The sequence below is a fragment of the Podarcis bocagei genome, assembly GCF_964188305.1.
Source record: "Podarcis bocagei genome assembly, chromosome: 13".
Classification (NCBI taxonomy): Eukaryota; Metazoa; Chordata; class Lepidosauria; order Squamata; family Lacertidae; genus Podarcis; species Podarcis bocagei.
In genome coordinates, this window is record NC_138138.1 from 11,960,352 (window position 1) to 11,978,694 (window position 18,343).

The 18,343-nt window shown below is 49.0% G+C and overlaps 1 protein-coding gene across 2 annotated transcripts in view; it reads right to left on the reverse strand.

The window, feature by feature from the left end:
* The window catches only part of LOC308571364 (transcription initiation factor TFIID subunit 1-like), a 52,038-nt gene that overhangs the window by 16,411 nt on the left and 17,284 nt on the right, over window positions 1-18,343 (reverse strand). For both annotated transcript variants that reach the window (XM_081167017.1, XM_081167016.1), the window contains exons 11-29: window positions 17,133-17,260; window positions 16,927-17,034; window positions 15,544-15,717; window positions 15,214-15,387; window positions 15,019-15,123; window positions 13,397-13,597; window positions 12,555-12,696; window positions 12,107-12,237; window positions 10,211-10,291; window positions 9,909-10,058; window positions 8,892-9,011; window positions 8,637-8,812; window positions 7,037-7,278; window positions 5,446-5,659; window positions 4,682-4,847; window positions 3,615-3,826; window positions 1,380-1,488; window positions 1,036-1,134; window positions 230-407 (exon numbers count right to left, since the gene is read on the reverse strand). In XM_081167017.1, coding sequence (XP_081023143.1) covers window positions 230-407; window positions 1,036-1,134; window positions 1,380-1,488; window positions 3,615-3,826; window positions 4,682-4,847; window positions 5,446-5,659; window positions 7,037-7,278; window positions 8,637-8,812; window positions 8,892-9,011; window positions 9,909-10,058; window positions 10,211-10,291; window positions 12,107-12,237; window positions 12,555-12,696; window positions 13,397-13,597; window positions 15,019-15,123; window positions 15,214-15,387; window positions 15,544-15,717; window positions 16,927-17,034; window positions 17,133-17,260 — 2,910 coding nt within the window. The remainder of the gene's footprint in view (window positions 1-229; window positions 408-1,035; window positions 1,135-1,379; window positions 1,489-3,614; window positions 3,827-4,681; window positions 4,848-5,445; window positions 5,660-7,036; window positions 7,279-8,636; window positions 8,813-8,891; window positions 9,012-9,908; window positions 10,059-10,210; window positions 10,292-12,106; window positions 12,238-12,554; window positions 12,697-13,396; window positions 13,598-15,018; window positions 15,124-15,213; window positions 15,388-15,543; window positions 15,718-16,926; window positions 17,035-17,132; window positions 17,261-18,343) is intronic.

Sequence of the window (18,343 nt, forward strand, 5' to 3'; positions counted from 1 at the left end):
ACAACAAACACTCTGTGAGGTGAGTGGGGCTGAGAGACTTCAGAGAAGTGTGACTAGCCCAAGGTCACCCAGCAGCTGCATGTGGAGGAGCAGGGAATCGAACCCGGTTCACCAGATTACGAGTCTACCGCTCTTAACCACTACACCACACTAGCTCTCCAAGTGTGAAGAGAGGAGAGAAGAGAAGAGAAGTGTTTATTTCATTTTTTAAAAACTAATTAACCATCACCATTGTATGTGGCACTGTTCTTCACAATCAGCTCCACCTGCTCCCGGAATTCTTCGCGGGATGGGTAAAGGCGTTTGCGGACGTTTTCTCGCAGGGTCTGCAGGTCCATTGGCTTCGTGATGATCTTGTAATAATCTTTGACGACCTTCCCGTTAACAGGCTGGTGGAAGGGATATGTCTGGGAGAAGGAGAGGAAAACCCAAAAGGAAGGTGAGCTTCCCTTTTGCATCTTTCCCTTAAGGGCTGGGTACAGCAACATAAAAGCATTAATTAAAAACCCATTAAAAGCACTGCTCTCCAAGGCAGAGGGCAGAAAACAGCCTGCACGCCCCCAAAAGGCTACCAGAGCCTTTCCAAGCAAGCATCCTCCCTATGAGAAACGTTTTACACCATAGCTGTCAACTTTTCCCTTTTCTTGTGAGGAATCCTATTCGGAATAAGGGAATTTCCCTTAAAAAAAGGGAAACGTTGACAGCTTTGTTTTACAAATTTCACCTTCAAGGTGAAAATCACCTTGTTTTTCTTCACCTTGTTTTTCGTACGTATTTTGTGTTCTCATTTTCTACTTTTACATTGAGAACCACCCTGCAATCTTTGGACAAAGCGAGTGCGGGAAAGGACACCCTGTAGAAAATCTCCTACAAAACCCTGTACAAAAGATCTCAGAAATCAGGTTTTCTGTTGTTCCCATCCAACCAAGGAGCTGGTCCTCCCGATACCTGGGACGCAAAGAGCCGCCTTGCCTCTGCACGCAACGTACAACCATAAGAGGCCAAAATCAAACCCCGCAGGGGAAAAGGTCTTACATTGGGAAGATCTCGCATCTCATTGATAATGCTTTCCAGGACTGAGGACAGAGTCACCATGGGGTCGGTGCGCCGCCGGTGGATGGATTTGTGAGGCCGCTGAAAGAGACAGAAGCGATGCGTTAAAGACCCTTCCAAGGTTTGCACAAAGATCTTGACAAAGAGCATCGCCAAGCATTCAGCTGATCTGCGCTTTTTAGGGGAGGGATTGCCCTCTAGCTGGGGCCAACTTGCAGCCTACTGGCCCTCTGACCGAGGCTTGAAGCAAGTCCTTGTCCCTGCAACCATCTCCCAGGTAGACCGTGGGCAGAGGGAAGGAGCACGAAAGTCAGGGAAGGGCTCACGTTCAAGTAGTCGCAGTGAACTGTGGTCCCGACGCGCCGTTTCTTCTTCGGTGGAAGCTGCTGTTTCGGGAACTTCAGCACTAAAGACTTCCTGCGAACTTCATCCGCGCTGCAGGGAGAGAGGGGAGAGACGTGAGCTATAGCTTGCACCCCCTCTTCCTTTGGTGCGTCTAGCTGCCACTCTGGGAGGGACTGAGTCAACCACAAAGAGCACAGCAAGAAGCCCGTTTACTCTTTCAGTGGGTCTCGTCTGGGGTCAAAGGAGCTGTAAGTTGAAGACCTGTATCCCCACCAAGGGTCAGCTCACAAAGCAGCCTGCTGTATCCTTAAGGTGCTACCAATTCTACCTTGTGCATCAGTCAGTTGCTGCTCCCGCTGCTCTTAGTAATTGACGTTTAGTGACTTGCTATGAGCTGCCGCGTGGTTATTTTTAAAGCATTATGTTATTTTATGGGTGTTTTGGATTCTTTTTACTTGACCTTGCTGGTTAACTGCCTTGCACCCTGTGCAATGGGTGGTATGTGAGCCATCTCTTCAATTATCCAATGGCCTTCTCTTTTTGGGAAAAGCCTTGCCAAACACACCCATGAGGCATCTTCGCTGATGATCTTTGGGCACTGGCATTTCTTTTCTGCAACGCTCCTGACTGGCGGGTCACACCATTTCATGGTTTTACCGTTTACGGATTCATTGATGAGCAAAACGTTTGAGCTCGATCAGGCATAGACAAACTCGACCCTCCAGGTGTTTTTGGCCTACAACTCCCATGATCCCTAGCTAACAGGACCCGTGGTCCAGGACCTCTTCTGAAGGCTGGCGGGGGGCGAAAGTCTTTGCTCCCCCCCGCCTGCCTGTCCCGGAGGGCTTTTGAAGGCAGGCGGGGGGGGAGCAAAGACTTTCGCCCCCCTCTCGCCTTCAGAAGAGGTCCAGGACCTCTTCTGAAGGCTGGCGGGGGGCAAAAGTCTTTGTCCCCCCTGCCTGCCTTCCCAGGGGCTTTTTTAAAATGCTGGGGGTGGGAATAAAAGCCCTTGTCCCCCCCCCCCAGCCTTCAGAAGAGGTCCGGGGACAGACTGTCCCCGGACCTGGTCTGAAGGCGGTTTCCCTAGGAACGCATTAATTGATTTTCAATGCATTCCTATGGGAAACCGCGCATCGCAAGACGAAAAACTCGCAAGACGAAGAGACTTGCGGAACGAATTAATTTCGTCTTGCGAGGCACCACTGTACTACTTGGAGCAGATCCACTAAAATTAACAAGCCTAAGTTAGGCATATTCATTCTTTGGGTCTGCTCTGGATTATGATGAACACAGGACACAACCCTGTTATTCTACTTAGGGCAGTTACCTGCGTGCCCAAAAGGGTGCCAGAAAGGAGCAGGGCAGAAGCAGAACGAGAAATCCCCACTTACTGCAAAGGAACCCCAGGGTAAGTGGCTTCCGCAGGGGAGCCGCAGAAAGAATGATTGGTCAAGGGAGATGTGGACTCAAAAAGGTTAAAAACCACTGGCATAGGAGAAAGTTTTTGCTCCTCTCTGGTAACAGTAGAAATTGTGGCCATTCAATGAAGCTGAATAGTAGAAGATTTGGCATTTATTCCTGCAACGCATAGTTAAAGTATGGAACTTGCTCCCACAGGAGACCGTATGACGGTGGTCCTCTGTCAATGGCTACAAGCCACAATGGATATGACCAGTAATGCTTCTGAATAAAAGGTAAGGTAAAGGGATCCCTGACCATTAGGTCCAGTCGTGGCCGACTCTGGGGCTCATCTCGCTTTATTGGCCGAGGGAGCCGGCTTACAGCTTCCGAGTCATGTGGCCAGCATGACTAAGCCGCTTCTGGCGAACCAGAGCAGCACACGGAAACGCCATTTACCTTTCCACCAGAGCAGTACCTATTTATCTATTTGTACTTTGATGTGCTTTCGAACTGCTAGGTTGGCAGGAGCAGGGACCGAGCAACAGGAGCTCACCCCGTCGCGGGGATTCGAACCGCCGACCTTCTGATCGGCAAGTCCTAGGCTCTGTGGTTTAACCCACAGCGCCACCCGCGTCCCCTATGCTTCTGAATGCTAGTTGCTAAATATCAGAGGAGGAGAGAAGTGCTCTTGCACTTGGGGGCTTCCCACAGACTTTTGGGTCCCCACTGTGAGATTAGGATGCTTGCACTAGATGGGCTATGGCCCTGATCCAGAAGACTCCCCTATCTGTGAGATGATGTCAAACGCCTCTCACCTCTCGATGAGCTGCTTCCCCAAGACAATCTTGGTCCCCTCCACTTTGATCAGCTCCTCGTTATCGTTGGGGATGACGGTCTTCTCCAGCTCCTCCTCCTGCTCCTCCGTCATGGCAACGGGGTTGGAGGGCGGAGCGTTGGTTTGGTAGTAGAGGGGGCAGAATTTGTTGGTTCGCATGTGGCCAATGGCACCGCAAGCACCACACTTTAACTGCAAGCAAAAGCAAAGGGATGAAGGCTTAGCTCCAGAAGCAAAAAAAAAAAAGGGGGGGGTTCTCAATAGACACAGGCAAGGCTTTCATCAACTGCACCACCAGAAGCAGCTTAAAGCTAAATTGTGCACCTACTAAGTTGCATAGCTGCAGAATCCAGATTTAGGGGGAGGAAATCCCAGATAGGTAGCCATGTAGCTAAAAAAATTAAAGAGTCCTGCGGCACACTTAAAGACTATCAAATTTATTATGCTGTCATCTTTTGTGGATTCAAGATCACCCTGTCAGTGGCATGGAGTTCTTAGCTGGGAGGTAGATAAAGGAGAGACTTTTAAGGTGGGAGCCGAATGGCAAGGAGATGCAAAAAAACCTAGTCTGTGATAAACTAGAGTTGAAACTTATTAAAATTTCTGCTTTCTTACTGCCAACTTTCACCTAATGCTTTTGACAAAGGGGGTTTGTGCCCACAAAATTTTATGCCTTAATAAAATGTGTTAGTCTTTAAGGTGCTACAGGCCTCTGATATTTTTTTAGTTGCATGGCTACCACTCTGGGATTCTTTTTTATTTAAAAAAAATGATTCTGCAGCTATGCAATCTAAATTCAGCAAAGTCTCTCAACAATGGCTGAATAAAACTGGGCTACACATTTCCTTCCTTGCAGAATTTATGCTGCTTCTACCAGACTTGGAGGAGGGGACAAGAACAGGATAGCACCACCTGCTAAAGGTCCGCAATCTGGTTTCTGAGATGCTTGCTTATTTTTTCTCCACAAACACAACAGCTGGACTATTACTTTAAAGACCACAAGAAAAGGAGCAGAGGCAGCCAAAGTTTTCAAGAGAGACAGCCTACCTTAAGGTCCGTCCGCTCCTTCATCTTCTTGGGCTTCTTCTCAGGAGGACCCTTCAGCTTCTCCTTCTCTTGGTTTCGTTTGAGCCGCCGCAGCTGCTCCTGGATCCGGCGCCTCTCTTTCCGCATCTCCTCCCGGTGCTGCTCGTCAAAGAGGGCAAACTTCCGGCTGGAAACACAAAGGCGAGGGACTTTGATGTTGCAGGACTCAAACTCCCATCATCCAGACAATTGGCTCTGCTGGCAAGCCCTGATGGGAGCTGTGTATAGCCAGCAGCTTCCAGATGACCACAGGTTTCCCTGGCCTAACGGTAGGGCCGGCCACTAAGCATTAAAGCACACAGATAAACAAAAACTAGGCATATGGCTTTTCAGATGGTGCTGGACTACAGCTCCCATCATCCTTGACCACTAGCTATGCCCGCTAGGGCTGATGGGATTTGGAGTCCAACAACATCTGATGGGGCCACAGGTTCCTCGCCTCTGGAATACAACGTTGGCTGCTGCCCGATTTGATTCACTCTGACTGACTCCTTGTGCTGGTTCCATATTTTCTTATTTGCCATATCCCGCCCATGTGTATTTTAAAATATTTTTTTCCGCGTAGAAAAAGGCACAAAGGCAGGATGCAACTTTTTTTTTAAGGAACAAATATAAACACACTGCACGTTTTCTGGCCTCTCGCCACTCTCCTTTGGCAAGGAGATTCCCCACCCTACCAACATGTCACTCCCAAGAGGAAAGCAGCGTCTCTGGAATGCCCTTACATGAACTCGTCGTCCTTGGTTGTCCGTATCCTGCTGTAGGCATCGATGACTGCGGGCTTGCGGACCGTCTCGCACCTCACGTACTCTTTCCCGTCCTCGTCGCGGAAAGTGCGGTAGATTTTCAAGCGGCGGCCCGTGGCGGAGGAGTTCAGGCTGGTCACAGAAGCCGTGTCGTCATCTTTGTGAGACCCTCCCAGGCTGCCAGGGGTGGAGGCTGCAAGGGAAAACACGGGCTGCATTGCCAAGGGGACAAGCCAAGGCGGTAAGCTCTCCATGCGGAAACCGAAATGCCTAGTGTCTCCAATATCCAATGGGAAGGGGCAAAGGCACGTCTCGGGACTGGACGTTTAGGAGAGAGCACATAGAAACTGCCACCCCCCATTAAACCATGCACCTTTTAAGCAATGTGCACCCTAGGAGAGCACCTTCTCCCCAGCGCCAGGCTCCAAACCAGGTCGGGGGACAGCGGGAAGGCGCGCTGAGCCTCCCCGCTGTCCCCCGAGCTTGTGGGCTGCAGGCTGCCGCCCGCAAGCCTTGCGAGCCCGCAGGAACTTGGGAACTCCCGCCGGGCTGGCAAGGCTTGCGGATAGCTTCCTGAAGCCTGAAGAGCGAGAGGGGTCGGTGCGCACCGACCCCTCTCGCTCTCCAGGCTTCAGCGAAAGCCTGCATTCGCCCCATAGGACGCACACACATTTCCCCTTCATTTCTGGAGGGGGAAAAGTGCGTCCTATAGGGCGAAAAATACAGTACATGCACTTCAGGTCGGTCGGTCACGACTGGACCCAATGGTCAGGGGTCCCTTTACCTTTACCTGGGGTTACATACGCTTCAGGTTACATACACTTCAGGTTACAGACTCCGCTAACCCAGAAATAGTACCTCGGGTTAAGAACTTTGCTTGAGGATGAGAACACAAATCGTGCTCCGGCAGCACAGAGGCAGCAGGAGGCCCCATTAGCTAAAGTGGTGCTTCAGGTTAAGAACAGTTTCAGGTTAAGAACGGACCTCTGGAACAAATTAAGTACTTAACCCGAGGTACCGCTATATATAGCTATAGCTATATCTGGACGTTGGTGGCCCTGTGGTCTAAACCACTGAACCTAGGGGTTGCCGATCAGAAGGTTGGTGGTTCGAATCCCCGCAACGGGGTGGGCTCCTGTTGCTCGGTCCCTGCTCCTGCCAACCCAGCAGTTCAAAAGCACACTAGTGCAAGTAGATAAATAGGCGCCACTGCGACGGGAAGGTAAATGGCATCTCCGTTTCGGCAGAAGCAGCTTAGTCATGCTGGCCACATGACCTGGAAAAACTGTTCGCGGACAAACGTCGGCTTCCTCAGCCAGTAAAGCGAGATGAGCACCGCAACCCCAGAGTCGTCCGCGACTGGACTTAACTGTCAGGGGTCCTTTACCTTTACTTTATATCTGGACCACAACTCCCATCATCCCTGAGCATTGGGCCATACTGGCAAAGGATGCTGGGAGTTGGAGTCCAAGAACACCAGGAATGCCACAGCTGCTGCTGCATTAAGACTATAGCTGGATCCCAAGCTGCCCCCTATCTGGGGACTTTCCTGCCCCTGCCAGGCACTCACAGAGCCCTTTCTTGTCCTTCCTGTCTTTCTTGCCCCTCTCCTTCTCGTTGATGCTGTCCTCCCCCATCAACATCCTCTGCAGTTCCTTCCGCTCCTGCTCCTCCCTCTCCCGCGACAGCTGGGAGCTGGTCTTCTTGTTCTGGAGCATGTTCTCAATGTTCTTCCCCATCTCCTCAAAGTCGCTGTCCTCCGCAGAGCTGCTGTCGGTGTCCGTGGATAAGATCTCCGTAGACTCTAGGACCCTGAAGAAGAAAACCACCACCGGGGTCAACCTCTTTGGGGTTGTAGCATGTAAGGCACTGGGCCGCAAACAGGGGGGCGGAAGCACAAACATCGCAGCGGCTTTCAAGGAGTCACAACCACAGAGCCCTGGCGACTCTCCTACACACACTAGGACACCGAAAGCGGCCTAAAGCATAGCCAGAACACTTTGGCACCCTATTTGCAAAATTTAACAATTCCAAAATACAGGCGCGCCTTCACTTTTGCAAGAATGAATATACTGCCTTCGGCTGTACTTGAGGGTCGATTTCAAAAACTTCCACTGGAAAAACAGTTATGTCCATGTGGACACTGATGGAGTCAGTGGCTCACCTGCTTCTGGTCAGCACTCTTCGTAAAGATTTGAGGAGTGAGGTTATCACCCCTCTATTATTGTCCATGCCGGGTCATTCAACCATTGCTACTGCGTCCTTTCTTTTAAAAGACCAAGACCCTGCTCAGCGGGGCCCCAGTCCTGCCACTCACCACCTGGCCTAGGGCGGGGCCTGACGGGCTCCATAAAGGACTGCTGCCGCTGCTGCTGGACAGGGAGGGCTCCGATTTTGGTTTTCGTTTTTAAATTGATGTTATTTTTTACCTATGTCATTTTAAACTGTGATACTTTTGGTTTTTTGGTTTTAAATTGCTGTTATTTTTTACCTATGTCATTATTAATGCTGTATTCTTAGTTTTAGATTTTTATTTATGTGGAAATTATTTTCCATTTGCTTGTGTATTTTTTAATGTGGTTTGTTTATGTTTTTGACTTTTGTAATTAAGTAAATCTTGTCATGTTGTAAGCTGCCTTGAGCATTGTTTTTAACTGTGGAGAGGCGGCATACAAATAAAATAATGATGATGATGATGATCAGGCGTCAGCAAAAACTGCAAGGTTTTTAGTGGCGGCAATTAGAATAAGATCTATTATTGGATTATTGATGTAAACCTCCCAAATGTATTGTGCATAGTTAAGTTTTTACCCCTGTCTTCAGTACATTTTATTTTATTGCTGTGGGAAGTGGCTGGTGCAAATAAAACTTTTTCTGGTTCATAGTCAGGACACTGATAGAAATTAATTTTAATTTTTTATATTTAAATCCTTGTTATATTCAAATTGTCCTCTGTATTTCTGATATTTTTTATGATTTTTTTATGATCTGTGATATTGTGTGTGTTGATGCCGGTCTGTGACCGTATTAATAAATTCATTCATTCATTCATTCATTCATAGTCAGGACACTGGTCCATCTATCTCAGAACTAACAGCACTGACTGGTAGAAGGATGGGCGGGGGAAGCATGGCAGAAAAGATCACGTGGCACAGGCCAAAGAAACTCACTTGTTCTGCAGGTCAAAGATGCGCTGGCACTCCTCCTTGTACCTCTCCTGGTGCTCCGCCACGGAGAAGCGAGACCCGCGGGCAAATTTGCTCATGGGGGTTTCACCCGAGCGAGCCTGCTCCGTGGACATGGTGCGCACGACGTCGATCACCTCCCAGCGGGAGAGCTTCTTGATCTGCAAGGAGAGATTGGCTGAGTGCAAGAGGATTCCGAGCGGAGGCTCCGGGCACAAGCCTGAGACAGCGCCTACTCACCTCCTCCTCGGGAACGCCAAACTTGCGCAGAAGCTGCTTGGCGTTTTTGAGCGACAGGCGCCGCAGGTCCGCGTCCGTCCCGGTCACCGTCTTCTTCACCGGCTGGGGCTCCTTGTCGTCCTGCTTGAAGAAGGAGAAGGAGAGCAGGATTCTTCCTGTCAGAGTCCCATCCAGTTACCCTCCCATTTCCCAGGCCTAATAATAATAAAAAATTCAGGCCTAATAATAATAATAAATTTTATTTATACCCCACCCTCCCCAGGCCTAATAATAATAATAAATTTTATTTATACCCCACCCTCCCCAGCCAAGACTGGGCTCATGGCGGCTAACAACCCATATAAAAATGAATTGATTGAAATACAACTTTAAAACAAGTTTAAAATACAACATTAAAACATTAAAATTAAAATGCAGCCTCATTTCAATGGAAACTCAGCCACCTTCAATGGAAACTAGCCACCTCCTTAACCTTAAAGGTAAAGGGACCCCTGACCATTAGTCCAGTCGTGACCAACTCTGGGGTTGCGGTGCTCATCTCGCTTTATTGGCCAAGGGAGCCGGCGTACAGCTTCCGGGTCATGTGGCCAGCAGGACTAAGCCGCTTCTGGAGAACCAGAGCAGCGCACGGAAACGCCATTTACCTTCCCTCTGGCGTGGTACCTATTTATCTACTTGCACTTTGACATGCTTTCGAACTGCTAGGTTGGCAGGAGGAGGGACTGAGAAACGGGAGCTCACCCCGCCGTGGGGATTCGAACCGCTGAACTTCTGATCAGCAAGTCCTAGGCTCTGTGGTTTAACCCACAGCACCACCCGCGCCCCTCATAACCTTATCTAACCCCTAACCTTATCTAACCCCTAACCTCAGGGGGCAAAATAGGAAAGCTCATCTTCTTCTCCCTTCCTCGCCGGCAAGTAAGAGGAGGAAGCAACAGAAAGAGGAGACTCCTAAGCGCCTGCCTCACAACCATGGGCCCTTGCTCCACACTTTTCTAACCTGGCCCTTCCACTTACTTTCTGCTGCGTTGGCTTGTTTGGGATCTTCACATAGGAGAAGCCTTCTCCGCATCCCGTAGGGTCTGCCACTCCCGTCACTTCCAAGAGACATTTCCCCTTCATGGCTGCAATGAAGGCCCGTGTGGTGTTCCAGGGAGCTGTGCGGACCTGAGAGGAAGAGGGGGGGAAGCCATTGTCACTCCAGGCCTGGGCAGCCGAGGCCGTGAGAAGATATTATCTCCACCTGAGTACATTTACGACTTCCCCAGTGGCCTAGCACCCGCAGGCCCCTACTGCACCCTGGATACCGCCAGTTGTACCTCATCATCTATCTTCATCTGGAAGTCCTCCTCGTTTTCCTCTTCTGGGGCAAAGAAGGATTTCTCTCCATAACCTGCGTCCTGAGGAAAGAGAGGGTTAGGAAGCAGTTTTCTGAGTCACGTGGGACATACCAGATGAATGTCAGGAGTTGGAGTCAAGTGTAGGTCAGCAATTTAAAAAAACAACAACACTCTGTGCAGTTAACTCTTCAAAGAAACCAAAACAGCGCAGGCCTTGTGGTCCCAGTAAGACTGGATCTAGGCACATCAAAGAAGCTATTCGCGTAAATGCATTGTAGACTCATACAGGGAAATCTGGGAGGGAAAGACGGGACTCCACAACACCATCTGGTGTCACAGTGTTATATCGCATATACAATGCATATAAAACACTTTTCTTTGCCAGTCTAGCTGAATCCCAGGTCTTAATCCAATGAGGCAGTCGCAAGGACTTAAAAGTCCCTGCCTTCCCACCACTCTATAAGGCGCCACCTCTCCAGCGTCTTTCCCAAACTGCCTCTGCGTACAACCAATTTCTGCTCTGTTCTTTTCATTTCTCTGCATGTTTTGGAGACTGGGGGAAGAGGAGCTGGCTGCAGCAGGAGGGGGAGACTCCCTGGCTTCTTCAGCAACTTGCCTCTACAATGCTTCTCGTCCCGCTCCTCAACAAACTGTCTCTGACCTGCTCTCTGCCCCACCTTCCTCCTCACTAAACTCGCTTGCCTCTTCAAGTTTCCAACACCTCCTCCTCCCTGGCCACTCACTGTCGCCCCACCACCATTCCCCTGGTTCTGAGCCTTCTTTCCCTTGGGGGCTCACAAAGTAGTGCCCCCCCCCTTGCATCCAGTCAGTCCACGACACTCCAGGGCGGACAGTTGAGGACACAGGATCATCTACTCCCTTGGGCTAGTCTACTTAACACGAAATTTATTTACCATATTGGCCTGAATATAAGCCACACTTTCCCCCCCCCAAATTCCAATCATGAAAAGTTAAAAGTGCAACTTATATTTGCGACCTTAAGCCACCGGCAAAGCGGCGCGACTCCCACCCCCTCAGGAAGCAGCCCAGGAGCATAAGGCAAACGGCGCCCACCCGCCGCTCCCAAGCCTCTAAATTTTAAATGTGTGGCTTATTTACGGGTGCAGCTTATATTCAGGCCAATACGGTATTGTTTATTTAGGATGCATTTAAGGTTTATTTGTTTACTGCGATTATTTCCCACTTTTTTTCTCCAAAGAGCTCACAACAGCCCTGTGAGGTAGGTTAGGCTGAGAGGCAGTGACCGGCCCAAGGTCACCTTAGTGAGCTGCATGGCTGAGATGGGGATTTGAACCCCAGTCTCCCAGGTCCTAGTCTGACATTCTGACCACTGCACCACCACTGACCAGGTTCTGCAACATATACTGTACTTTTCTGTGTATAAGACACCCCCATGAATAAGACGCCCCTATTTTGGGGGACTCAAATTTAAGAAAATGGGGGGAGATGGCTCTGAGTTGTTGAACTTTATTGGGAAGGATTGCCAAAAATCGCCCAACCGAAAGCAGCGCAAAATCCGCCTCTCATCTGTCCCCTTGCCGACAGAAGCTGCCAATCGTCCACCCAATTGGCACAGCGTCACCCAATCAAAACCAGCCCTTGATGCAGCAACCAATCAAACGTCAACCCTATGCGCTATCCATGTATAAGACGACCCCCACTTTTTGGCATAGTTTTTAAAAGAAAAAAACCTAGTCTTATACACAGAAAAGTACGGTCCTTTGCCTTTGTGATTCTCCCACTGGTGGAAACTGCCAGGAGGAAGATGGCCCTGCAGTTCTCAAAGTACCTTGCAAAGCGCAAAAGCAAGCGACCAACAAGGACTGAGGAAATTCACAAAAGGCATAGGCTCACCTTCAAGCGCTGCTCAGCAGAGATCATGCTGTAATAGGCACAGCACTGCTCCGGAGACACCATCGCTCTAATCTCCTCTTCGGTGGGGAGTCGGAAATCTGGCTTTAGAACCCACCAGTTCGAGTCCATCCCTGAAAAAGGCAGGGGTCCCCAATAAGCCAGGCTAGGCAATATTCCCTCCCTCCTCTCATAGTCCCAAGAGCAGGACCAGCAAGCAGACGACATTTCAGACGTGGGAAGTGTCGGAAGGCATTCCAGTTACAGCACTCGTGGCCCGATCCTTTTAACTGGAGATGGCAGAGACAAATCACAGGACCTTCTGCTGGCAACGAAGGTGCTCTAACACCAAGCTGTGGCCCCTTCTCAGAAAAACGATGCTACGCTCCGCGACTGGCCACCTCGGCAGAACGGGGCACCTGCATGACACTGTGAAGTGAGCAAAGCCTACCTGTGCGCTTGAAGTCGGCGCAGAGCTTCAGCCGCTTGCGGATGCTGCTCTCCGAGTGGGAAGGAAAGGCCTTCTTAATATCCTCCATGCGGATCCTTCGGGGCCGGTCTCTGCTCTTCCAGAACAGGCGATAGATGAAGACCTGGCAAGGAAGCCCAAGGAACAGTATGAGTTACAAGCAGGGGCGTAGTGTGAAGGGGTGCCAGTAGGGGGCGTGGACCAGGCAGCCCAGCCTGGTGCTCCTTTCTGCCCACCAAGAGCTGGGTTAAACCACAGAGCCTAGGACTTGCCGATCAGAAGGTCGGTGGTTCAAATCCCCGCGACGGGGTGAGCTCCCATTGCTCGGTCCCTGCTCCTGCCCACCTAGCAGTTCGAAAGCACGTCAAAGTGCAAGTAGATAAATAGGTACCACTCCGGCGGGAAGGTAAACGGCGTTTCCGTGCGCTGTTCTGGTTCGCCAGAAGCGGCTTAGTCATGCTGGTCACATGACCCGGAAGCCAATAAAGCAAGATGAGTGCCGCAACCCTAGAGTCGGTCACGACTGGACCTAATGGTCAGGGGTCCCTTTACCTAATGACTTTTTAAAGACAACAACAACAGTAGTCTCTAGCAAGTGAGCCAAACTGCAAGAGAGGACAAGTACTCTGAGGTTACTAGCCAACCTGAGCTGATCCCTTTCTGATCTCAAGTATGAAGACCTTTTTTTAAGGTGCCCTCTTGCACAGACCCATGTCTCACAGCTGAGACAACACCAGTTGTATGTGCTAAGCAACTTGCTATTTTTTTTTCCTCTTCCCTGAGCTTGTCGTAGAGATAATTTACACAAACCACAAAAAACAAACCTGTAGAAAGTCTCGGATGTGAGTATTGGCCCGTTTAGAGTTGGGTCCAGGAACTTCAAAGAGAGGACATTCTTGTCCAACCACAAATATATCCACCAGCTCCCGGATGTAATAAGCTTGTCGCGTCCGGATAACTAAGAAGTCTGTTTCAGGCATCTTGTGAAGGTAGATCGGAGCCCGGAAGAGATTGTTTTCAAATGCCTGAAAGAAAAAGGGGCCAGCTTTTGGTCAACTGCAAAAGCAGTCAGAGGAAGAAAAGAAATCTGGCATAACCTTACAGGCCAGTTTTAGTCCTTGAGATGCACTGGGATTATCCACCAAACCCAAGAGACAGTCGAGATAACACAGAAGGCTCAAAGATGGGCAAGCACCACAAAAATATTTATACGCCAGAGTCTGAAGCTTGCAACACACACAGCAAGTCATTTTCCATTCCCCAAAGGTGACTGATGTGCAAAAAAAAAATTGAAAGTGAAAGAACTGGTTGCTTGCCTGCATGTTTTAAGTATACTCCCTGAAGCTACGGACCAGGTGGAGTACTGGACACAGCCCATGGAAGAGTCTGCCATGAACTGGAATGCCTTAATCAAGTTGTTTTGCCACCCCCAGCCTCTGGCCTCTGCTGGTAGCTTGGGTAAGAAGCACCCACGCTCAAGACACAAACTCCCTAGCCGTGACGGAGTTGTCCATCACAACTTTACTTGCCAGGACCGAGGCTTCATGTAAGCATCTGAGCGAATTGGCAGTAAACACTCCTGCCTCCTTTAGGGGTCTTCCGAAAGCTGCATTCTTTAGATAGGACTTTACATTTATTTATTTTTAACCTATCAGTATTTGCTTATTATTATTTTTTAAAAAAAGAAGTTTTTGCCCGACACTTTTCCTGATTTTATTATAATCTTGTATTTTGCATACTGCTCTTGTTATACTTTCAGGAAATGTGGATTATTAATATTGCAATGAATAAGCAAATGAATTTTGGATAGCTTCGTTCGTACCGCATGAGGCTCTTAAATCGCAGGGTTGTGGGTTCAAGCCGCACACTGGGCAGAACGGTCTCAGCCCAGTATACCTGAAGGAGCATCTCCACCCCCATCATTCAACAGAGGTCCAGCTCCGAGGGCCTTCTGGTGGCTCTCTCCCTGCAAGAAGTGAAGCTACAGGGAAGGCCCAGGCAGAGGGCCTTCTCGGTAGTGGCACCCACCCTGTGTAATGCCCTCCCATCAGATGTCAAAGGAATAAACAACTATCTGACTTTTAGAAAACATCTAAAGGCAGCCCTGTTTAAGGAAGTTTTCAATGTTTGATGTTTTATCGGGTTTTTAATATTCTGTTGGGAGCTGCCCTGATGGGAGGGGTATAAATAAATTATTCTCATCATCATCATCGTCAGATTTCCGCATTGCAGGAGTTTGGACTAGACAACCCTTGTGGTCCCTTCCAACTCTACAGTCCTATGATTCTATGAATTAATATTGCTGCTGCACACGAAATGCCTTCATTGGGAAAGAGAGATGGGCAGACGTTAGAAAGGCCACCTGCCCAAGCAATTGCAGCTGGTGGTAATTCGAAGCACACACCAACTCCACCCACGCACCCCCTGTAAAAGTCAAATCTCTCACCTGGAGCAGCTGGCCCGGATGAAGAGAGCCCAAGAACGGGGAGGTGTGGCAGTACACCGTCTCTCCGTATTTACAGTCTGGGGCACCAGGATCCTTGCCCGGTTTCTGCCAGGAAGGAAGACAGGGTTAAGTCAGAAGGGCAGGTTCAAATTGCAGAAGCCCAAAACCCCGGCAGCCAAACCCCAGCGCACTCACCCGCTTGTAGTAGTTCTTGATCTTGGTTGCCATGCCGACCTGCATCATCAAGGGGGCGTTCTCCTCACTGTACTCGGCCAGGATGAGGTCGCCGTCCTTGCCAGTGAGGTCGGCTGGGGTGCGCATGAAGAACATCTCCCCGCCGCCAGAGGCTTGCCGCTCTTGTTCTCTCATCTGGGCGCGAAGCAAGGAGGTTATCAAAAGAGCAAAAGACAACGGAAACCCACACGCCAAGCAGCGGATCCCAGGAAGAGCAGGGAAGCCCCTCAAAGTGAAGAGCAGCCAAGGTCGAAGCTGTCAAAGCAGAACCAGGAAGTGGGAGGGCCTCACCTTGGCTTTCTTCTTTATGTGCTTCAGCAGCGGCTGCACCGGATGAGGGCCGGGCTGGGAAATGGTCCCAAAGGAGTATTTCTTCAGGGGAGGCCGGTGAGCCTGGCGCAACTTCATGGGGCCCATGTGGGTGGGGAAGAAGGGCTGCCGGAGCTCCACCGCAGGGATGGAGTGCTGCACCAAAAAAGAGCACATGTGCGCCGTCACTCGAGGGGCACAAAAATCAGGACGCACATTACCGCCAGCCACAGGGACACCTCCCCATCCCAGAACAGGGAAATCCTGGGTCACAGGAAGAGAAGGGGCTGAGGGATGTGTCCGCCCAAAGGACCTGCTGCTGTTTGCAATGTCTCTCTCTCTCGTATTTTTTTTCCATGTAACATTTTAACAAATCAGTTTCATTTGTCGAGACATTAGGAAGAAAAGGGGGAAAGAGGTGGAGGGGGAGTGGGGTCAGGTGGCAATGTTTCTATTTTACTTACTATGTGTAGGGTTTGGTGTCAGCATTGATTGTGCAGGTTCTTTGCTGTTTGCTTGTGTTCCTTTGGTGGTGAGAGAGGTTGGGGTTGGCCTATAGTGTGGTTATTCATTTGTGGTTGGCTGTGGTGGTCTTTGTTTTCGTGTGTGAGTGGGGTGGGTGGGTGTTTTGGATCAGGTTAGCCATATTGATTTGTATGCCGTTGGTGGATTTTTGTCGTTGTCTTGTTGGGCTGTGTATGTGATAAAAGTGAGCCATACCGGGGTGAAGTCGTCTTCTTCTATTTGTCCCCGTGTCAGTTTCAGTTTATTGGTTAATTTTTCTAGTAGGGCTGTTTCCCATACTATTTGGTACCATTGGTCCATGCTTACTCCTGACAGGTCTGTCCAGTGTCTGGCTATGATGCTTCTGGCTGCTGAAAGTAGGTGGGTTATGAGTTCTTTGTGGTGTAAGTGGGCATTATTGTCTTGGAAGATGTTTAGTAAGGTCAATTCTGGGGTGATTTCTAGTACTTGCTTGGTTATTTTACTTATTTCTTGGATGGTTGTTGTCCAGAATAGTTGGATTTTGGGGCGCTCCCACCACATGTGGAGGTATGTGCCTGTGGAGGTGCACCCTCTCCAGCATTTTGGTGAGGTTCCTGGGCGTATTAGCGCTAGTTTTCTTGGTGTTAGGTACCACGGACCTGCTGCTTTCTATAGCATGCAAAGCTTTGGAAAGAGGCCCTGCAAACTTCCAACCGAAAGCTGGGTCACCAGTTATACCTGCACAGGGCGCCTTGTCCTATGATGAAGGCAGGGAACACCACATGGTTCTACAGAATGATGGAATTCTACAGGAGATTGCATTTTGCATACTTAAATGCACACACAGAGCTGGAGAGAGTTACCCCTACTGGTTCTAACCTGGATGATGTTGCCTCCAAAGGTTCCACGAAGCCCCTGCTGCTTTGGATAGTAAAATTCATCATTTGAGAGGTTCCAGGGATCCTTCACCTCCGGTTGAGACATATTCTAGAGTTGCAACACAGGGAAGCAAGAGTCGGAATTTGTCTACTGTTCATCATTCTGGGGGGGGGGGGGAGAGAGACACCTGAGCCATTCCCACAAACCTGCTGAGTCTCTTCCTTAATGACCCCTGTCTTGCCCAGGAGAATCCGGCTCTTCTTTAGAGAAGACTCTTTCTTGCTCTCTTTGGAAGGAGAGTTCAACGTCATCTCTTCCTTCTCATCAGGAATTTCTAGGAAGGAACATACAAGAGAATGGATTCTGAATGCTTCCCTCAGATATCCGCAGCACCACTTCAAAAACATAAAAGAACTCGAGTGGTGGTCAGGTGTCTTTGTCATCTCGATGTCTGTGACAGTGTTCACTGCTGGAAGATAAAAGTACTGTCCATTTTAGCTGTCTGTCAGCTCCTCTGTTCTGGAGGCAGCTGATACCAGTGGGGGACAGTATTGTGCTTCTTTGAGAGTGTGCTAAGCAGTCAATATCCTGCTCAGTGCTAGACTAGAAGCTTACACAAATGTCCGATATCGGTCCTGGAGGTCCTGCTGAATATGATTAGAAGGGACCAATTGGTTAAAGGTATACAAGTCGGAGTTAAACAGTACAAATTGAGAGCATTTGCAGATGACTTAGTATTGACATTACAGGAGCCAGAATCTAGTACCAAAAGAGTTTTGGAACTGATTCAAGAATTTGGTCAGGTTGCAGGATTTAAACTGAATAAGCTAAAAACAAAGGTCTTAGAGAAAAATTTAACAGAGATTGAGAGAGAGAGGTTTCAGAATGAGACAGGATTAGCACTGGTTAAGAAAGTGAAATACCTGGGGATTAACATGACAGCTAAAAATGGGAATCTATTTAAAGACAATTATGAAAAATGCTGGACTAAAGTGAAAAAAGATTTAGAAATCTGGTCAAATTTGAAGCTTTCACTGCTAGGCCGTATTGCTGCGATAAAAATGAATGTATTGCCTAGAATGTTGTTTCTGTTTCAAACATTGCAAATTTTGGATAAAATGGATTGCTTCAAGAAGTGGCAGAGAGATATTTCTAGATTTGTCTGGCAGGGCAAGAAGCCTAGAATAAAATTTAAAATACTAACGGATGCAAAGGAAAGAGGTGGATTTGCCCTGCCAGACCTTAAACTTTATTATGAATCAGCAGCTTTTTGCTGGCTGAAAGATTGGCTGCTTCTTGAAAACACAGACATTTTGGATTTAGAAGGTTTTAATAATGTATTTGGATGGCATGCATATTTGTGGTATGATAAGGTTAAAGCACATAAAGCATTTAAAAACCATATTGTCAGGAAAAC